This window comes from Camelus bactrianus, chromosome 8 (assembly GCF_048773025.1).
Source record: "Camelus bactrianus isolate YW-2024 breed Bactrian camel chromosome 8, ASM4877302v1, whole genome shotgun sequence".
NCBI classification, from domain to species: domain Eukaryota; kingdom Metazoa; phylum Chordata; class Mammalia; order Artiodactyla; family Camelidae; genus Camelus; species Camelus bactrianus.
The window spans coordinates 69,225,313-69,247,400 of NC_133546.1; the positions used below are offsets into that span (position 1 = coordinate 69,225,313).

Sequence of the window (22,088 nt, forward strand, 5' to 3'; positions counted from 1 at the left end):
GAGTAAATGACTCTCTGGGGAAAACACATGTCTGTGCAATGATGTCATCAACGATGACTCCACGGCCTCATTGTTCTCAGGGGACTTGCTGTTTCCATAGGCTGTCTAGCTCACAGGATGGGTTTGCTTTCAAGTGAAGCCAGTCTCAAAACTATGCTAAGTGTGAGGGCCAGGAGTTAGCAGGAGTTAAGGAATTCCTGAAGACAATAGTGCAGGGGAGAGTCCTCTGTACTTGGCAGCCAGTTCTTCAGACTGAGTGGAGTGAATCAAAATTCTGAATATGGTCTTGTTAAATCTGATATCAGTTACCAGGACTATTTGACACTGTGGAAAGGGCTTGGCCAGTTTACATATTAGCTACCAAGTGTCTAGCACCAATGTCCACAGAAAGTGGATTATTTACCACTGGATTGCTATCTGTCGGTGGTCATCCCCCACGATCTCTTTTCTCCCTCTTCCATAATTATGGAACATCCAAGTTTTAGATGGGCACTGGGATGGCCAGAATAAATTATAATTGTCAAGCCTCCCTTGCAGCTAGATGTGACCATGTGACTAAGTTCTGGCCAATGAGATGGAATCACAATCATCAAAGAGCAGCCTACATGAAATAGAGGACTCATCTGTGGAGCAATAAGATGGAAGGAGCCTGGGCATCTGAAGACTTCATGGAGCAAATCCACTGCATCCTGTGGACTGCCTACCTCTTGACTTTTATGAGTGTCTGAGTCCCCATCGCTTCTGTTCTCTGTCGCCTACAGCAGACCCCTTCTGATGCAGTAGAGTGCCAACTTTTGGGCACTTTAAGGAGTGGAGCCATTTTTTTGGGGGGGGGGAATAATTAGGTTTGTTTGTTTGCTTGTTTGTTTGTTTAATGGAGGTACTGGGGATTGAACCCAGGACCTTGTGCATGCTAAGCATATGTTCTACCACTGAGCTATACCCTCCACCCTGGAGTGGAGCCATTTAAAGTTGGTACAGCAATGTTTTCATGGATTCCTAGTGGGGGTCTCGGGAAGAAAGCTGACATTGCCTGTTACAGGATGCGAGTCCACTGTGCTGGGTCTGTCCCTTCATCTGCACTCAGGACACATGCAAACTGCCCTGGTGCTGCTCTAGTGCCTGCAGGAAGTCGGGGAGATACCTCCCCTTCTCACCCTCCGGAGCAGGAACTCATGGCCACCAGGCATCTCATCTCCTTATTGGCAGCTCCGTCAGCTGTACTGCTAAGTGCTGGTGTCCCAGGAACGTCTAGTTGCCTATGTCACTGCCTATTTGGGGCAAGTTTTAGTTTGCTTTAACCTAAAAAGATTGCAGATGCAGATATGCTGTGATAGGTGGCAGTCTTCCACGGCTGTAGTCCAATCCCATTCTTAAGACAGTGAGGCAATGAGTCCCAGCAAGTTTTGCAAAATTAATGACATGCCCAGGAAGAGCAGAAAGAAGACCAAACAGGTGCTTGGCACCTGGATTCTAGTCCTGGCACCACTGATATCCTGATGCGAACCTGACCTTGTGTGAGCGACTTAACGGCCCTGAGTCCCAGGTTTTGTAAATGTGAAGTGAAGGAGCAGGTTACAGGGTTTCTAAGGTTCTTTGGTCTCGTCACTCTGTGATAACCCCACCATCATTAGCTCAGGGCTATCATACAGTTTCATTTCTTTTTCTAAAAGTATTCAACTAATCTGTTGAGTATAAATACGGTTTAAAAAAACAAAACAAAACAAACAAACAACCCCCCCCCCAAAACCATTACCGGTACTTTCATCAGAAGAAACATAACAAAATTTTCTCACCCTTTGGACTTCTACTTTAACATCAACGTTCGTAAGAACAAGAAATAAATAGCATCTTGAGTGTCCTTCAAATGAAACTGTACCGTATTTTTGTCTGACTTATACTTTAGAGCCACTGACATCAGTGAACCAGACTTACTGCAGGTGTAACATGAAAGCGGGCATCGTGGAAACTTGGGAAGCTGGTGGGGCTGGGTTTGAGTCTGCAGCCCCACTTACCAGCTCTCTGACCCCGGCCAATCAAGTTTCCCTCCCTTTGCTGGCTTACTCATAATAATTTTCCTCACTGCTGTCGGCAACACTGAACCCAAATTTAAACACCCACTTGGACCACTGATTTGGGGACCAGCCCAATGGGTGGTTAGTCTTCCTTAATAACCAGTTCTAGGTGATAACTTAGTCTTTTGCTGGCAGCTGAGTTCCCAGCATTTCCTTTGCACAAAGGGGGCTCAGCTTAGACCAATGCATGTCAAACTTCATTGGCCATCAGAATTATCCAGGCAGCTTCAAAGACATACAGATGCCCAGGCGGGGGATCAGATTTGATTGGTGTAAGGGTGATGCTCAGACATCTGGACAGAAGATGGTTAGTCTCTCCGAGTGATTCTTTTGTGCAGGCTGGCTTGAGACCCGTTGGCTTAGACACACCAAGATCACCTCGAGCCACATGGTGGCCTTGCAATAGGGCAGCAGGAGGAGAAATATGGCTGAGTCCACCACAGAGCCCACACTGTGGCCATACAGTTGCCAACTAAAAACTGGCACTTGCCATCTGCCTCTCCAAGGATCGGATCAGGTTGGCACTCACCACCTAACTCTGCTTGGATTCAATCACGAGCCGCTGCCACCGCTGACCTCCAACACTCCCTTAGAGGAGTTCAGGATGGAGGTCAGGAGTGAGGCACTCTGTGCTCTCGGAAAACTGGCTGAACAGGCCTTCAGACAGTTAGGTATTTTCAGGAGAAGATTTTATGACCCAAAGTCTTGCATCTCCTCACATCTAGAAAAGTATGAAAATCATTGACGGTGACATCTGCTCCTTGTGACTAGCAGCAGCCTTTGCCTAGATGTATGCTTGCCTGCATGTGCCCCCCCTTCACTGAAATCCTGTATGACCCTGAGTTTTCCCCCTGCCTCTTTGGAAGAGTTTCTCAGAGCTATCTGAGATGCTGTCTCTCAGGCTATAGTCCTCATTTTGCCCCAAATAAAACTTAACCCACAACTCTCACATTGTGTGATTTTATTTCAGTCAGCACTGTGAGAGCCCTTCATTGCTTTGCGAGACCCTCACCTCACCTCCAGTGTGAAGATCCAGAAGACCCCTGCTGGAAAGTGCCAAACCAGGCAGTGCGGTTTCATTTTCACAATTCTTTAACAATAATCAAAATAGTAAGGTCACAAGACTTCATTTCAAACACGTCTTCATAAAAACATAAACATGAGCCTCAACACTTGGCTTTGTAATTACGTCCCTGCGATGAACACAGCCTTCTGTGTTCCTAATATCAGGGATCAGAATCTTTTATTTTGGGGGCAGTCAGTGGTTTTGCTCCAAAGCTGTTGCTACCAGAAAACAAAACAAGACAAAACAAAAAAAACAACCTAGATTACAAGAGAAGAAGCCATTCAATAAATAAAACCACACTTTTTTTTTTTTTTTTTTTTTTTTGGAAAAATCAGACCCCATGTGAGAGTCTGAAGTGATTATTTTCTTCACTGAAACAATGAGTGAGAACTTTATGTACTTTCGGTTTGATAAGGCCAGCACTGGGCAGGAGACAGACAGGGGGAGGATGGAGAAAATTGTTTAAGCATTTCCCAGATGCTTTTTGTATCACATGCAGTGTTATGCATTTAGCCACCCATGAACGAGCTTGAGCTCGCAGGAGGCCAAAGTGCAACAAGACTATCATTTTCCCTTTGAATAACTGCCTGTCTCCGAGAGAGTACAGATGTAGTTGTTCACAGTTTGCAAAACCCTGGGGGAAAAAAAAAGGATACATCTCTCTTTTTTTCACCTCTGTCTTTGAAAAAAAGATCTGCATTTGAGTCTGTGATACTATTTCACTTTTATTAATGTAATAGAAAGCTACCAATAAAGACAGGAGCGTGAAAAGAGGGTGTGTGGGACCCCAGGTAGGAGATGCAGAGGGTCCCTAGCACGGTGGTCACAGCAGTGGCATTCAAAGAGGAGGAGTGGCTGTAGGAAGCAAGGATGGGAAAATATCTTAAGATGACCAAGCAAAACAAAGTCAGATGACTGGAAGTGTGACGCTGCCATGGGGGAATTAAGGGGGTCGGGCAGGCAGGCTAGCTTTAGGAGGACGTGACTCCATGGCTTTAGAGGTGACTTCTGTATGGTCAAGAGCCTTGTAGGGTTTTTTCCTAATAGTTTATCGGTAGCTTTCTGTCTTCTCACCACTTAACTGTGAGCCCCATTGCCAGATTAGGCTTTTTTAAAAAAAGTTTTAAAAAATTGTTCTTTCTTTTAACAAGCATTTATTTTACTATAATGGAAAGACCATGGGCTTAGATGTCAGAAAGCAGAATTCAGATGCTGGTTCTGAAATTAGCAAGCAAATCCCTTGACTCCTCTAAGCCTCAATTCCTCACCCATAGCATGGAAAGAAAAATCAAATGTCATGAACTAATATGTAGAAAATGCTTTGTGCAGTGTCTGGAATACACTCTGTAAAGTATCACATTTAAAGGATGAAATTCCAGAATCTCAGCTACTTCCAAGCAGCACTGCTATTCTGGTTGTGTTCGCAAACTTTCCGCAAAAACAACTCTGCTTTATTTATTGCCCAAGACGTTTCCTATCCTTTGCTATTTTTTTCAACTTCTTATTTTGAATCTGGTGCTTGGAATGCTCACTTCTAGTCCTTTAAAGTCTTCCTCCTCCAGAAATTCTTCAGGGACCACCTCATTATATTGCACTTTCTCCCTTCTGTGAACTCCCACCAGTGCTGACTGTCTGAACACATTTCTCCGTGGGTCTCTCTTGATTCTGCGTCTTTTGAGAATCTGTGTCTTTTGAGATTCTGAGTCTTTTGAGCAGAGGCACTGGCTGCTTTGGTTCCAGATGGTTTCTCCTAGGGTGTTTGTACACTAGCAGCCTTGGAAGAGCAAAGGGCAAGTTTGTTTACTGTTCAGTGTAACAAAGATAATGGCTCTTTTCAGGGCAAAAGTCAGGCAGGCTTACTGCCTTTGTAAAAGACTTGAGTTCCCCACACTCAGATTCAGATCCTTTAATGTAGCCACTGAGAATACAAGGTCACTGGGCCCTCTTTGCATCACGCGGTGGGAATTGGGGCTTGGGGAACAGCAAAGCAGGATAATCTGACTACTGCTGCTGCCCTTTGTCTCTGGTTCCTTGTGTGTTCTGCCAGCATCCATGACACTGCAGCAGGGTAACTTGTTAGCTTGCAAGTGTGATTCAATTTCAGACCCTTCACAGGTCTTGACAACTATTGTTAACATTGTCCTTGTTATTGTTTGGCTGTAATGGCTCCTGAATATTTTTTCTTAACAGTCTCCTCTTTCCTCCTCTTTTTCTTGTCATCGGTGCGTGGAGAGATTAATTTACAGAGAAATTGGTTTGTGGGAAAATTGATTTTTTTTCCCTGTGAAATGTTCTGAATTGTGGATTGAATTGATTGTATTCTGTGATGTCATTTATCTTATTTCCCTGTACCATGTATTTCCACCCAAACTGTTTTTCGTATTGGCGTTTCAGCTTCCAAGTCCACAGTCTCCAGACCTCTCTTGAAACTTTTGACTCCTGCTTATGCGTGTTTCTGGTCTCCGTTACTACATTGAAGATTTTTATGGACAGGTTTTTCTTTTCAACTTGCCTTAAAAAAAAAAAAAAACCCTCTCACCTTTCCTAGTGAACATCGTGACTAGAGTTACAGCATTTGCTGAATGAAAGCTCAAGGTGAAAATAAAGAATGAATTCTAGCTGATAATGACCACCCTTTTTCTTCTCTCCACCAGAGGGGGCATTCCACATTCAAGAGCATCCCAAATCTGGGCTCTTGTCTGCTTTTTTTTTTTTTTTTAAACAATTAATTAGTCAATTTTTCTTTTTTCAGTTTTATTATGTAGAACTATTACAGTTTGACTGCACATATACATTATATTGCATGTAAATACATACGAAATTGTCCTTTGTGAAGAAGCAGAACCTGTCGGGAAGGCAGGAGTGCACTGCCTCCCTCTCCCCTCCTTTAGGGATGGCTTTGGTCTCCGAGTCCTCAGCTTTGCTGGTGCAGAGCGAGTGGCTGTCCGCTGCTTCTCACTTTTCATGTTAAAACATTTTGTAGGCAGACTCTCTTGGGAGATTTAAGTGGGCCCCACCTGAAGTTGCTTCAGATGTCCCAGGTGTTACGTGATAGAATTTTGAGGGCGAGGCGTCTGCGGAGTGATCTCTACGGCCACTGCTCCAGTCTTGGCTCTGGACAAACACACGGAAAGTGTTGGTAAGTATGTTTTAACCTGTGTAGTGAACGGGGATCTAAAGAAGAGGATTCAGATACCCCTTTTCTGCACTCCGGCTGTCACCGCCTTTGCCTCTGAGAATCTGCGCAGGTGCAGCACCACCTCCTCTCTTCACACCTCAAAGCTCACTCTGGGGACAGCCCACATGCAGCCCTGAGAGCTGGACGATCAGTGCACGCGAAGCCCAGGTTTCTCTTTCCCTACACACAAAAGAAATCAGCAAGAATTTGCGATGGAAACAGCTATGGCCAATGGCCGAGAAGCTGGCTGTGTTAACCCCTCAAATATCAATGAAGAGGCTGCTTTTGCCTTTACGGAAGTCAAGGGGGGCTCTGTGACCTGAAATTAGCACCTCTTCCTTTATCTACCCCTGACCAGAACCTCGGTAGCAGCCTTGGGTCAAGAATTTCTATAGGTGGCCAATTACAGGGCACAAGGAAAATTTGTCATCTCCCCACTCGTGCCTCCATTCTGTCACCTTTCAGTCCATCCTGGGAGTCAGATAGATGGATGACACATTTTCCAAAAATCATCCAAACCCGTCAACTTCCAGCCTCTACGTTCTATAACTTTGACCTCCGACGCCAGGGCCCATGCTGACCGCTAGGTTGCGCTATCGGACAAGAAATCTGAAGCTTGGGACCCGCCGGGAACCCAGGAGTCGGAGGGAGACGAGGTTCCCACCAGTAGATGGGGAGAGTGAGATGAGGGAGATCCCGGGATGTAGCCTGAGGAATAAAAACCACAGAAAAATCCAAACTAAACAGATCCAACTAGCTCTGCCTCAGTCGATAAGTATCATTTTGTTGCAAATATTAACGGGTTCCAAGGGGTATTAAGAACTACTGAAGGGCACAGGTTGGAAGAGGGTTTACACATTTTTTTTACTCATTTGTCCACTTAACGATACTGGGAGACCAGCGGAAAAGCCCCCGGAGGCCAAACAGTGTAGACTGCATGCTGGGAGGCCCCCCCCCCCGAAGTGCACCTCTGGATGCGTTTGAGTTGCACTCCTGTCCGTTGGGAAAGCTTGTGCTTGGATTACTTCGTGAATATGCGTCTGTGTACCTCCCGCCCCGGGTGTCCGCTCCCTTCTCTCATCCTGTTCTGGAAGTTTTGCGTAGGGATCATTTTTTTTTTTTTTTTTTTTTTCTGAGGGAGAGAGGGCTGTAGCGGCCGGTCGTTTAGTTACCTACACTTCTTTTGCAGCAACTATTTTCAAACGCATTAAATTTAAGTATGTGAACAAGATTGCTTTGAGCAAGAGAGGAAGGCCACGCGAGCCTCTAGCTGCCGCGCGGGGTTGGAGAGCGGCCCAATGCGCGTCCTTTTGGGGCAGACGTCTCTTCCACCCAGTCTGCGGCCTCCAGCCCCCGGAAGCGGACGCCTGCCACTGCCCTCGACTCCCCGGAGCGTGACCGGACTGCTCGACTCCCCGGAGGATAGATGCATTTGCAGCTCAAGGTCAAAATAAGGAGAGAACTTTATTTAAACCAAGAATATCGAGATCCAGAGTTACGTTACATCCTAGACAACAACATTGCCGTCACAAGTTTTTTTTTTTAATGCATAAAGAAAAAGCGTGCGCGCGCGCTCGAGAATGTGCAAACACACACACACACACACACACACACACACACACACACACACACACACTCCACCTGGACAAAATGCAAACTCCAGCCAGCCTGGGCTGGTGTGCAAGGCAGCAGTTTTCCTTTTCTAGACAGGGGTGTGAGCTTCCCAGGGGCGTCCCTGGCCGGTCCAGGCCGCAGCGCAGCACTCCCGGGTGACCTGACGGATGCTGCCAGGATTTCTCTGTTCCCGAGCTGTCCCGAAGGTTGCCACCCGCCCACGTGCGTCCATGAAGGGGGCGTGGAGTGAGAGTGTGGGTGAGGGGCTGGCTGGGCTGCGGAGGCTGGCTTTCCATAGGCTGGGGATCGGGCTCACTGGTACCCCAGTGATCGCCGCGGGCTGCGCTGGCGGGGGCCGGGTGCACGTCAGGTTATTCACGCCCGGGGCGCTAGGGCGTTTGTGCCAGACACCGAGGTTGTGAGAGTTTGAACGGGGAAAGGCCTGTGCACTGCGCGTGTGTGGGCTCTTTGTGTGAGCTCCCAGCTGGACTTTGAGTGGGCTGTGCGTACTCGGGGAATGTGCAGAGGTGGCGATTCCCATTTTCCTCCATTCTCTCTCCAGTCTTCTCCCTGGCTTCCTCCGGCTTTCGCTGGAGCAGCCTGTGCGTGGGGCTGCGTGCAGGGGACCGCCCTGCAAGTTCTTGTCATTCTAAAGACAAGTTCGGAGACTGTCATGCCTGGTGGAGGGAAGGCCAAATCAGCAGATGTCAGATCAAACAGGGAAGAGGCCTGGCCACAAGACCTGCTCTTCTGTTGCGGGCGGTTAATTCCAGGGACGCCGCTCCTGCGTTCCTCTCCGAACGCCCCGTCCTCCACCCCCGTAGTTTAAACTTGCAGGAGTAAACCCTGGGCTTCAAGAGGCCAAAAGGCGCAGGGCTTGTGCTGAGCGCGCAGACGTATGTAATCTGAACCTTTCCTGAAGCGCTTTTCTGATGCCACAGTATGAGAGCCCCTCGCTTCCTCCCCTGCGTCTAGTACGATTTGGAAACCCCTCAGTGCCAGGGTCCCCGCTCAGGGCCAAGGGGGTGGGGCAGAGCAAGGAGGGGGCAGCAAAACGAGGAGAAGGTGCTGGCAGAATATCAGCCCCACATTTGGCCTCCGGCTCCCAGCAGTGGGGGCCGTGGGGAACTTACTCCCCTTTGTCGCCTTTACCCTGGGGACTTTAAGGGCAGAGTTTTCAGTCTGAAGCTTCGGGACCAGGTTTTGCTCTGGCCCAAGTGAGAAATTTCTACGGTGGATGGAACTTGTTCCTGAGAGGCATCCAGTTCTGAGGATCCCTAGGTTTCATAGCGTTCCTTGCCCTCTCTCTTGGCTTAAATTAAGTTCCGTTCCGAAGCACCAGGGGAGAGAGACAGGACTGGGAAAGCCATCCCATCGCTGAGCCCCGCGCAGGCGTCTGTCCGCGTTTCCAATAGCCCGAGATTGAAAAAGACAGAAGGCGCGCCGCGTGCACAGACAGTTAGTTAATGGAAACCCTGTAAATCGGTTTTAAGTGCACCCAGGACGGAGGGGGAGAAAGGTGTAGGTGGTGATGATGGGAGATGGGGCTAGGATGGGGTGGGGTCCGTCACACTGTTGCAGTTTTTAAAATGAGAGTTGCTTACTTCCCTCCCATTGTTCTTAATTTAGAAAATAAATTTATTAAAGAAAATCGCACGTATAGGGAAACCCGAGCTCCCCAGCCCGCCCCAAGCGGAGGAGTCATTGGCTTCCCTTGGCAGTGAACCCGGCTGCGGCTGTCCCCCTCCCCGCTTCCTCCTCCCTCCTCCCTGCCCCCCTCCCCTCTCCCCGGCGGGGCACTGCTACTACGGCGATCGCCACCTCACGCAGAAGGAATGCTCGAAGTATGCACACGTTCCCAAAAGTAGACCTCCTTCACCGCCGGAGGAGCATACATCACCCTGTGGCAGCCGTCCACCTTCTCAGGCGTTTCGTAACGGAGTAAACTGAGAGCTGGGAACAGCCCTCTATTAAGTAGCCCGCGGCGCGGAGCCTCTTCCCACTCGACGAAGGCGAGCCGCCCCAGACGCGTCCGCGCGCGGGCAGCTGTAGTCCCAGCCGTCTCCGCCTCTCCTGCCGCGCCCGCCGCTCCGCTCGGGATCCTCATCCTCCGCCTTCTCCTCCCGGGTGGCCCCGCCGCTGCCCACCTCCCGGCAGCCGCCAGGTGCGCCTGGAGCGCAGCGCCCATTGCCCGGGCGTGCAGGGCTCACCCCGAGCGCCGGCTTCTACGACGCCGGGAAGCCGCTGTCGCCGCCGCTACCTCGGTCACTGCCGCCTCAGGTCTGTCGGCTTCCAGCCCCCTCACCCCGTTCCTTCCAAAGATAACTGGGGAAACTAGCTTCTAGTTTGTTCCTTGCTCCGCTCTAAGCCACTTAGAATTCCGAGTGAGGAACCGTTTGGACTGGTGAGAGTGGAGATGTGCCTGAGATTTGCCGGGTATCATGAGGTTTTGTGATTCATTTGTATCTTTGAGGGAGAAAGAATTGGAGGTTTTCTTAAGTGCCCATGCAGGGCGGCTGTGTGTGCGCAAAGCAGCCTGTTCAGTGTTCCAGTTTGTAAAGGCATTTCGTCTGGAGAGGCTGTCGACTTGAACGAAGGTTGCGCGGGATTCGGTGGCCGCCCTTCGCTCACTGCCTGGCGGCTGCAAGGGCGCAGCCCGCGCGCGGGGAAGGTATTTTAGTGACGCATGGTTCGGAATTCTTTGGAGGGCCGGCTGAGTGCTCTGCCTCTCGTCGAGGCTGCGCGGGTGTGTGTGGCATCTGGAGACAGATTCCTGGGCGAGTGCTCAGGCGCCTTCTCTTGCTTTTCAAAGCATCCGAGATGGTGTGTTAGTCCAGCTCTAGGGGACTCACCTTTGGGCGGCTTTACCCAGCTTCTGGAGACAGCACCCTCTCCCGACCTCTCGAGTGCTTTGGTCTGGGTCATGGAACCTCTGAAGTAGTTTCCATACCATATCCTAGAGAGTGTAGGGATCAGAGAGTGTGTGTATTTACGGAGCAGGGACCAGTAGCCAGGAAGCAGGAGAGGTACACCGAATAGGCACCCTCAGGGACCGCAGGTGACCGCTGGGAGCTTTCCGGAACTCCCTTCCCCGCACCTCAGCCCGGGCAGCGTGGCCTTGTAAAGTATGCTGGAAAGCTGGGGAGGGACAGGGCAAGAAAGGAAATGAGAGCTAAGCTCGCCCCTGGCTAACTAAGGTCGAGGTCGACGTGGGTAGGATCGAAGGGAGGTGACACGCGCGGGATCTGGAGGGAACCCCACGGTGTGGGGGTGGGGGTGTAATTTCCTTTTTTAGCTTGACACGAGAGTTAAAGCAATTGGCCTCTTCCAGTGGGGCGGGGGAGGGGACGAGTTGGCAGAAGAAGAATCCCTTAAGCCTTCCACTCCCCATCCCATCCCCCCTCCCCCGCAACTGACTCATTTTCATTCATGAGGGTGAAGTGAGGGAATCCTCGCTGCCACGTAGGGGCGGCCGCTTTCAGACTTTATGTATGAGAATGCTCAATGAAGTGTTGCTAAACATTCAGACGTTCAGATAAATGTCTTGGCTAAAAGGCGAGAAAACTTTTTTTCCTTTCTTTCTTTCTTTTTAATACGTATGAACGGAATGCCTGGCCGGCTGGCTGAACTGTCTCTATGTTCAGATACCCCGACCAGACATGATGCGTTGTGCGGCTGTCAGGAAGCCGATAGGTGGCGCTCTAGACCCGGACAATAGCCCTTCCACCATACAGGTTTTTGAGGAGAGTTGAGCGGTTAAAAAAAATTTGCACTCAGCTTTTCTGTGGGTCGATTGTCAACATTTTAACTTCTCGCGAGCACGACTGCCAAGGCAGTTGGAAATTATTATAGCAAAGTTAAGGCCAAATGACGGTAACAATAGGCCAGTCTCACCTCTCGCTTTTCACTGATGTAGAAAAGGGTTAGAAATGTCAAACAGTCGTTAATTAGGAAGAAATTGCTAGAGATCTTGGATGCCCAGAGCAGCGACAAAATTTTAATCTTGGCTTCCTAAAAAGGAGCTCTGGGCAATTTGGCACGGCTGTTCATCAGACATTTAAAATGTAATTTACACTCAGGCCGAGGAAAGCTGCCCTAATACATGGTGTCAATGATTCGGAAAGACATGGTTGGAGCTTGTCAGTTTCTTTTCTCAAAGAGGGCTCGAACTTTGGCTTATTTTTGGATTCCCAAGCATGACTTCGTTTCTCTGTTGCCTTACAGTAATTTATGGACCTCAGAGTCAGCTCTCTTTTTGTTTTGCCTCTGGCCCCTTCCCACTTCTAAGTTCATTGCTAGTAGCTTTTGTCTCTGAATTGGAGCTTAGAATGTTTTAGAAGATTCCCCTCTACCAACATGGATTAGGCACCTACTGTGTGCCGGGAATGACAAAAGATGAATAAGACTTTGTTTTAAGGAATTAATAACCTAATTAAGGACTCAGGAAAAATGAGAAGAGAATATATTTTCTTCTGGAGCATGTTTTCTTTGGGGGCATATAAATCTGTAATTTTCTGGAATACACGAACAGGTCGATGAAAAGATTAATTATTCCTAAGAATTTTATAAAAAAAATGTCTTGGGAAAACAGACAAGTGTGTTTTGTCTCTTCTATTGCCTTTGCCTTTTTATTATGTAGTCCAGAGTTGTTTTTTCCTCATCTTGAGCGAAAGATTTATCAGATGTGAAGACAACACAGCTAGCAGGAGGGTCAAGTTTCCCTTGGGCCTTACTTACATAGTTCTGTATAATCCATTTCAGACCTTCAAGAGCTACATATTTGTAGGCAGAACCAAATGAAGAAAAAAGAGAGTAAAAGAGGTTTATTATACTTTTCCAAATTACCCCGAGACCACTAAAGTGCAGTTACCTAAAGAGTTCATCAGCTAGGAAAAAGCAGCCCTCCAAATAAAATCCCAGCTGGAAGAGACATTTAGTTGAGTCAGGGATAAAATGACCCCTGAATTAGCCATCACTCAGGCAGGATGAAGTCATGTGGGGCCTGGTAAGGCCTTCACCCGGGATGCTAAGCAGGACCAGCCTCCAGGAAAACAGGACCCTTTTTAAACTTGAACGCCCCCTTAGTGCCATGATTAAATTGCTGTAGATGAACTCGACTTCCCCTGCTCCACAATAGGCCCATTATATGCTGGGCTGGGCCCTGTGATTATTAAGGCAGATCTGATCGGGTCCTGGCTCCAGTCCAGGCTCCAGTTCTAACCTGGTTCTAGGCTTTCCCGTGCCCGGTTCTGATGCGGTCACTGCTTCCTCCCGCAGGTCCCTTCATGTGGCTGTGAGCCCGGAGGCCGAGCATGCGGACCACGCTACCCCCAGCGCTCGCCGCCCTGGGCGCGGCCCTGCTCCTGTCTTCCATTGAGGCAGAAGGTAAAAGGCTCTTCCTCCTCTCCTGTGACAATGCAGAATTCTAGAGAGTTAAAAAAAAAAAAAAAAAAAAAAAGGCAAACCTTTCTGGCCTCTTGCTTGCTGTTTTCCCTGCACTTCGTATTTTTCTCCCGGGTTCTCCTCTCCGGAGAAACGCCGCCTCCTCCTCCTAAGGTTTGTCCGTTTCCCAGCTGTCAGGTCCCGCTTTTTCGTGTTCTGTTTAGTCCACTGCGTACAGTGCTGTGTGGTCTCTTTGCGCTTGTCTCTGCGGTGTGCTGTCCACACTGCCACCGACACTACCGCCTTCGGAGAGGACCAGCCGTCCGGGAGGGGGCGACGGCTGACCCGGCTCACCGAACGGACACCTCCGGGTGGTACCCAGGAGCTCCGGCGCGCCGGCACGCTGGCGTGCGCGTGGCTGGGGACCACCTGGCTCCGTCGGGGCCGCGACCTCGCTGACAGCACGAAATAAAAGACTCCCACCCCGCCGGCTCTGCGCGTCTGTGTGTTTTGTGGGGAGTTCAGTCTGCCAGGCGGACGGTGCCGGCCAAAGAGGCAGCAGCCAAACTGCCCAGGGAATGGGGGACAAGCAGAGACCCAGGGGACCGGGGTGGGTTCGCGAGGCCCGGGGTCGCTGCTGTCCTTGTTTGATTCGCTGGGCTCGGAGACTCGCGGACCAAGCCCAGCGCCAGCCCCAGCCCCAGCCCCACGCAGACCGGTTGGGTCTGGGCCAAGGTTCTCAGTCTAGGAAGCTAGCGGGCGCCTGGCGAGCCGGGCACCACCTTCCTCCTCCCTCCTTCCCTTCAGCTTCAGACCTGAGTGCGGAGTCGCTCAGAGGCTCAGAGATGGGTCTCCTGGCCTCGAGGTCTGCCGAACAGCTCTGTACGCTCCACCCCCTAGAAAATGAGGGACTTTTGTTAGATTTTCAGCCTTATTTTATTCTCTCTGTTGTGTGCACTTAATGCATTCATTTCTCAGTATTCGCCCAGCAAGCCCTTTCTGTGTATTAACCCAATGGGGGCTTCTGTGTTCCTCAATTATCACCGGAGACCTGACAAACTAGAGTTACTGTTCTGCAAGGTAAATGCGGTCATACCATAAAAGACATCTTAAAAAATATACATTTATTTTTTTCAACCAAGAAATACGCCTGACGGAGCTGAGGAAGAAAAGCAGTAATACTTCTGTGAGAGGACAGTGTGGAAGTTGCGGGGGCGGCGGGGGGCGGTTTGTGGCTTTTTTTTTTTTTTAGAGGTTATGGGAAGGTAGACCTGTTTCATGACAACGCTGAGATTTCCTAAAATTTTCTATTGAATCTGTACTTGGAGACTGCAGGTACAAAAAATTAAGATTAGGAAAAGCAGTCTCAAAATGTACAGCATGTTTAGAAAACAGAAGGAAATTTGCTGGCTTTCGAGTCTGACTGATGTTTTGTGAATGTGGAGGCTTTACACAGTGGCCTCTGTGAAGGAGTATTCAGATGAGATTGTCTCTGATGTTCTGCCATGTCGTTGTTAGGAAGGCATTTCAGTTGAGGAACTTTTTGGAAGCTGAGCTAAAGATATTTTTAGATAATTCACTGAAGTGGTCTATTTATTGCTCATTAAGAAAACAGTTGTTTGAAAATCAGAAAGAATTGCGAGTTCTTAGGACAAGAATTAGGTTGGAAATGATGTAAGTGGAAAAAATATCAGTTCTGAATTGGATAATGGCTGGTTAGCAAAGTGCAGTTAAAAAGAATGTTTTACTATCTACGTTACTGATTATTTCCATATTTCTCGTAATTTATCTTTCTAAGTTTGTGTTTATTTCCACATGAAACAGCTCTTTCCTTTCCTTTCCTAAGCTGTTTCTTTTCTTGTCTCTCATCCCCTTAGGCCTGCATTTAATAATGGTATTTTAGTAAGATTTACTATTTTGGTGGACTTATTCTCTAGTTTGGCACTATCAAATAGAAATATATCATGAGCTACAAAGGCAAGCCACATATGTAGCTTCAGATTTTCTGGTTGGCATATTAAAAAATGGAAAAGAAACTTGAGAAATTAGTCTTTATATTGCATTTAATCTAATCTAACCACAGAATTACCATTTCAACGTATAATCAATATAAAAATTATTGGTGAGACATTTTGCATTTTTTTGTGCTAAGTCTTTGACATTGGGTATATATTTTACACTTGCAGTGCCTTTCATTTGGGCTGGTCACATTTCAAGTGCTGATAGCCACATGGGACTCGTGGCTCTGGGACTGGACAGCACAGCTCTGGTGTTAATTTCCAACTAAGTGGCCCCAGGAGCCTGTGAAAGGCTAACAAAATTTGTGGCCAAGGCCTGTCTGGGGACAATAGGCTGCAGACAGATGTGAAGTATTTCTGTTGGGGTATTTCAAAAATTCAGCTTGCAGCCCTATTTCTTGTGGTGTTGTTTCCATCTTAGTTCTAAAGTAGCCAAATAGCCATAGTTACTTTTCTTTCCTGTTTGCAGCTCATACGTGTACCCTGTATTCATGCTGTTTTCCAGCCAATTTCGACTTAATTTTTATATGTTGAAAGCTTAGTACCTTTCATTAAAAGGCTTCAGCATTCACTTTTTGCATTTCTCCTTTTTTGTAGGTGTACAATCTTTGTCATGTTTCTTTCTACATACTTACACAAGGAACTTTATTTTTTATTAGATAGTATTTGGTCCTATAGAAATAAGGGTGAAATGACTTTTTGGGGGGGCTTTTAGTATTTGTAGTTTTTAGCCATAGCATAAGCTTTATTAACCTTTACCTTGGCCAGTACTCTGTAAGATCTAGAATATATGAATGATTTTTGGTTCAGGTATCATATAGTATGTTAATTGCCATTTAGAAAACTGAACATTTTGCATTTAAAGGTGAATGGCCAGCATTCCCTGAGAATTAGACACCTTTCTAATTAATCTAGAATTTGAGATGAGCATATGTTTTGTGAAAAACTGACTTGTAATTTTAGTAAATCTGATTGGTTGTTTATAGTATATAACATAGTATATAGTGAACAACTGGACATTTTCAATTCATCAGTGAGTTGAGGCTGTAAGCTTTAATTATCTTATGTCTAGGTTAGAGGCTAATTAATGTGTATTTGTATAATCGTATGTCTAACTCATAACAGAAATTTCAAACTAGAGGAGAACTTATAGATCATCTATTCAGATTCTCCCAATTTCCAAGTGAGAAAACGAGGACCAGAGAGGCTGAATAACTCAGGCAACTAACGCGGTTACTTAGGGACAAGGCACAGATGAGAGACCCAGGTCTTCTAGACCTGGTTTCATGCTGGTTTGCCAGCACTGTGCTGCTTTCTTGCTTGAAAACAGGTCAACCCAGTCAGTTTAATGAGAGAACACATTTTATAATTAGTATGGAATAATTTGTTACTTGTCTGAAATACTTAACTTTTCAACTGGCTATTTTTGGTATCTTAGAAACACAAATGAAATGAATATTTATGTCATGACAAAGATCATTACATTTCGACTAGCTTTGGATGGAAAATATAAATCAGTAAAACCACACTTAGCACATTCCTCAAGGTTTCTACCGCTGGGGGAGTACCTTTTCAGCATTCCTGTCACAAAGGTTAGACTAGTGTTCTTACTAGTTCATCAAGATGGTATTTTTGTGGTGTGTTCTCAGTTCTCCTTTATCTTTAACACATTTTACACACTTATCAAATCTTACTAGACTAATCTCCCACTGATGAGTCTTTACATCCATCCATCCATCCACCCATCTCTGCATAGTTGGTAAACTCTTGGACATATCTTCCTTTTGGGTGCCATAATGAAAAAGATTTTTAAAAAAAATTATGTGTCAAGATAGACACTTTGGTTTTAATTGGCTTTAACAAATGTATAAAGTTAATAGACCCTATTCTGTCTGTATCTGAATCAGAGATGTCCAAATAGCACGTATTTATTGTTGACCAGGCATCAAATACAGGTTTCTTTATAGAGTAGAGAAATATTTGTGAATCCTATTAGTTGGCGAACACATATCAATATTGGTTTCTAAAGTTAATCTTTCATTCAAAGATTTCGTGTTCTTTATGTTTAAGCCAGTATGGTAGAAAACTGTATGCTCTGGCGTCAGACCATGGGGTCAAAGTTTGGCTGCTTATTAGCCATGTTAACCCTTCTGAATTACACTGACTCGTCTGTGAAACAGGGCTGATAAGGCCACTACGTGGAGCGGTTGTGAGATGAGAAAGAGACATATAATGTGACTAGCTCTCTGCCCATCACAGAATAGATACTCAGCAAATACTAGCTCTTATTGTCATCCCTAAAAAGACCTAAATCTTGCCATTTATGTAACAAAGATATCATCAGAATGCAGCTTTCCTAGCATAGCTTTTTGATAATGAAAAGCATTATTTATAAATATGAAATTAAATTGCTAATGTTATGAATACTTAACATTTCATTTCTTCCTACCAGTATGCGGTTTTATGAATACCTATCTGATTGCTCTCTTATTGACTGATAATTTTACTCCTTTTTATTTGGTTCAGATTCTTATTTGGACACAACTCTGGCTCTTTGCAATCATAATCCCTCTGTAGATAGTTCTCAATAGAAATATTCTGGCGTCTGCATACATGCTGCTTGTAACAATGCAAGGGTGGTTGTGAATTATTTTTATATAAAAGAAAAGATCTGCAAAATTAATGAAAACACATTTTGCATTGATTCAAGTTGACAGAGGTCCACACTCGCATCTGCCTTATGATCTTTTTTCATGAAACAAACAGACAAATCTGTATAAATAGAACAGCAAGCCTAAAGTGTTTTTACAAGCGATCGAAGTGACAAGAAAGAAAGTGGGGAGGGCTCTCTGTTGTACACGGGCTGGTCGACCATTCTTTCCTACTTCGGATCCCCAAGTACCGCGTTGGAGTTTCTATGAACACCTTAAAAGGCTCTGAAATGTTAAAGACTTTTCCCAACAGTCAATTTTTCAGTTTTTCTGGAATCCTGGTCATTTGGAAATCAACAAGGTGGGCTGCTGCCCTCAGCAGTTTTAACCTAATGTCAGCTGCTTCAGGTCAATTTCCTTGCAAGGTTGGTGGTACTGTTTTTCCATGTACTGATTTTTTTAAAAGCATGCTCAGGCCAGTTGCGTCTGCCTTTGCATTAAATTTGTCCTGAGCCATTGCTACTGGAACAATATTTTATAATGATATTCTTAATACCTATTGTCCTATTAACGTTTGTTGCATGCTTGTTATACTAAGTGATAACTATGGCTAAACCTCGCAAGATGGTTATGGACAGCAGAATGTTGAATAATTAAACTATGCATGTAGATTAATAGTCTAATCTCACTGCCTGTGTATGGATAGTAAGAAAATAACATTCATTCCATTACTAGTGTATCCAAGAAAAATAAAAAGCCATTTCCTACAGTTGGAAGCAGCAGTTCGTTAAAACAAATGTTTGCTTAATTTGTATTATTTCCATTAAAATGTGCTATTAATGTTACAGAAATCCCTAACCCCAGTTAAATTCTATGACTCATTTCTCAAAGCTACTACTATATTTCAATTGACCGCTAGGAAGACCTAAAAAAAGATTGCAATCTCTCAAAACAAATGCAAAAATTCTGACTCACAAGGAATACTTTCAATCTGAAACACTTTAAGAAGGGTATGGTGGAAAGTCATCTGATTGTGTTGACCGGCTTCAAGAATAATAATTTTTAATACATTGACCATGCACTGACAGTGAGTCAGTACAATGCTGCATGATGAGGCATGAACATTGCAGAGAGAATATCATTATAAAATATTTCTGGAACGTCTTTGTGTAATGACTATTGTACATGGAGGCTTTCGTTCATTGTGGGAAACTAAAAATGAGTCAACATTTCATTGACACGTGCATGATGCTGTACAGTTTTGTATGTAAACTATTGCTTTCTGTACTTTTCAATTATCCCTGTCATTGACTTCTCCAAGATATATGCGCAGTCATGTCTTCAGATTGCTGACCCTTCTTCACTGTTTTCTTTAAGTTCTGTAAATAAATGTCCATAAATACACATTGATGTTGTCTTTTCATAATTAACCATTGTTTTGTAAAGGACCATACTGGCATTTTCATTTAAAATGCCTCTTCTAGTATGGAGTATACCTGCTGCAAAGGAAAATAACAGTGTTGGTTTACACCTTGCAAACATACAGCAAATTGGTGTAAACAGGCTGAATATTAGTTTTATAAACATCTGTATGTCACTCTTTATATGCTTACAAATTATTAACATCCCGTATTACTATTTTTGAATATTGGTCAATATGAATATGAATATACATTTAAATGTATATTTCCTTGTGAGACATAACAGTGCTAAATTTCCCATGATTCCTCCTTCTCATTAAAATGCACTTTTCATCTCTGCCATGGATTGAGAAATCATCAAACAAAAATTAATAGCAAGGCATTGATGCAGAGAATGAGCCAAAACATTGATTCTTTTCTACATTATGGAAAAAAAAGTATTATGTCAATGTTCTAACTTAACTTCTATGGTTATGAGCAGGTTGTGATTGGCATGCTTATTTAAAATGCACTCAGCATGTATTGAAATTTCCTTAATTGTTATGTGAATTGTTTGCATATGTGGTGATTATATGTGATTTCATTGTACCTGTATGTACTTGTATCCAAATATGTTTCTATTATGCTTGATTTTGCTGGCCATTCTTGGATGACCTAGCAATTCAAGAATCCAAAGTGTTTTGTGCTGTCTTCTGTAATATGTATACTCTCTGATGTTTTGTCATATCTTGTCAGCTTTTAATTTTATTCTTATCCAACAAGATATCTTTTATATTTGTTGGAAACAAATTTATGCAAAGACAATTTTAGTAAGCTTTGCTCAACACAATTCTTTATTAAATTGACCATTTGGTGATGTTGGAAAATGTAACTGATGTCAACTCTCTCTTTTGCAGTTGACCCACCTTCAGACTTGAATTTTAAAATTATAGATGAAAATACTGTTCATATGTCATGGGCCAGACCAGCTGATCCAATTGTGGGTTACAAAATAACAGTGGAGCCTACAACGGGTAAGTTCTGAGATGCTGGGGTTTTAGGACAGAGACATCAAAGATGTCTAATCTTTCCCCTGCTTACATTTCATTGTAAGATTTGGAAAACCTGAGGGATTTAGCCAGTGTCATGAGATACTTGGTGGACTCAGATCTGCAGATTTCCAGCCTAGTCCCCACTGTTATATTTGTATAGTATCAGCTTTGTTTACTGTGTTAAGCTGTTATTAAAAAGAGACTTTTTCCCTTGATCAGAATATTGCCGATAATCTTTGATTTTACAAAATAGAAGGATCATTTCTTGGCATTCTTCTTGAATCACGTAATCTTTCCAACATTTAAAGTGACCAATGATGAAGTGAGTCATTACACCTTGCCTAGTGTCCTACTTCCTTCGTATTCAGGAAACGTTATTCAGGGATAACAGTGAGCCGCCATGATGGAAGACGAGAATCTACTTTGGCTAGGTGGATTCTGTAGATCCTAAGGCTAAGAGTCTTTGGGGAAAAAAAAGCTTGTTTTGGTTGTTCTAAGAGTTTTCTTCAGTGTTCATGATGTTGCCTAAGTGTGAAAAAACCAATCTCTGTTGATTAACTTTTATTTGTAACATGAAATGGGAAAGTAACCATTTCCACTAACACTGGCTGAGTAGTAGGAAGAAGTCGACAGAAGAGATGGATGATGTCAACATAACTTATCCTCATATTTATGGCCTTTAAAAATATCAATGACTTTAAATCTTGATTTATCAGGCAATTGGGAAACTTTTTTTTTTTCTCTTTGGTGTGATCTGAGAACTTATAAAGGGATCAAGAACTTACTTTTTCTTCTTCGAATCTTTTCTTCCTCAACATATTCGTAGTGAACTATTTCATTCATTCCAAAGCAGGAAAGCAGTTGGAAAAGAATTTATCCAGTTTCCAGATGTTGGAAATGACTGGCTCCTATACTCTAAAAACTGACACTGGGTCCACCCAACCCAGCGGAGACCTGGAGTCTTGTCCCATGGGGACCCTGGTTGGTTCTGCAATGCTTCACATGTAAACCAAGAGCATTCCCCAGGGTTTTATTAGAACTGTTACCCTTTTTGATTGTTCATGTTTTGATGAAAATTTAATATAATTAAGAATTTAAAAGTCACTTAGGCCCTAAGAACTACAGTGTTTCCTGACTGAACTGAGGATTAACATAATCTAGCAGGAAGTGCATAATTGTCAATATATAAGCAAACACCCAGTGCACTGAACCTTAAGTCAGTTCAGACGACTGTGGCCACCGTTAGGAAATGCCCCCACTGGAGTATGGAGAATGCATTTCCTCTGTAGATGAGGATGCTGTTTCCCATGGACGTTCATTTTAGTCTTTGAGGTTTGTTGTCCTTGAGTTGATTTCATCCCTCTTTTACTTCTTGTGCTCTCCCCCAATCCATAATCTAAAATTGAATGATTTTTTTTGATTTATAATCTCACTTACAAAAATTTTATCTATGAAAGTTTTTTTTAGTTTAATATTGTGGTAGACCTTTAATCTAGAGGAATACTTGCGTCCTCAAACAAACGAATATTGAACATGATTGTAAGGGGTAAAGGCAATGCCAGTCCAATGTATCCAATTTCTAGAATTCAAAGTTTTGGTTTTGGAAAAATAATGTTTGGATATTCTGGAAAAAATGTATATTTTGCATTTTT

At 44.7% G+C, this 22,088-nt stretch overlaps 1 protein-coding gene and 1 long non-coding RNA gene across 6 annotated transcripts in view; one reads left to right on the forward strand and one right to left on the reverse strand.

Moving 5' to 3' along the window:
* Positions 1-5,918: 5,918 nt before the first annotated feature.
* Positions 5,919-9,867, reverse strand: LOC141578384 (uncharacterized). Of its 2 annotated transcripts, XR_012508761.1 has the most exons (4): positions 9,755-9,867; positions 6,778-8,610; positions 6,338-6,499; positions 5,919-6,255 (listed from the first exon to the last, which is right to left on the reverse strand). It is a non-coding gene; the product is annotated as an uncharacterized LOC141578384 (long non-coding RNA). The 2 variants fall into 2 exon arrangements; XR_012508760.1 differs by having other exon boundaries at positions 6,778-9,810.
* The window catches only part of COL12A1 (collagen type XII alpha 1 chain), a 112,666-nt gene continuing 100,403 nt past the window's right edge, over positions 9,826-22,088 (forward strand). For 3 of the 4 annotated variants that reach the window (XM_074368730.1, XM_074368731.1, XM_074368732.1), the window contains exons 1-3: positions 9,826-10,213; positions 13,211-13,318; positions 20,302-20,418. In XM_074368730.1, the coding sequence (XP_074224831.1) occupies positions 13,246-13,318; positions 20,302-20,418 (190 nt within the window). In that variant the 5' untranslated portion in view covers positions 9,826-10,213; positions 13,211-13,245. The remainder of the gene's footprint in view (positions 10,214-13,210; positions 13,319-20,301; positions 20,419-22,088) is intronic. The other variant, XM_074368733.1, reaches the window with a different exon arrangement.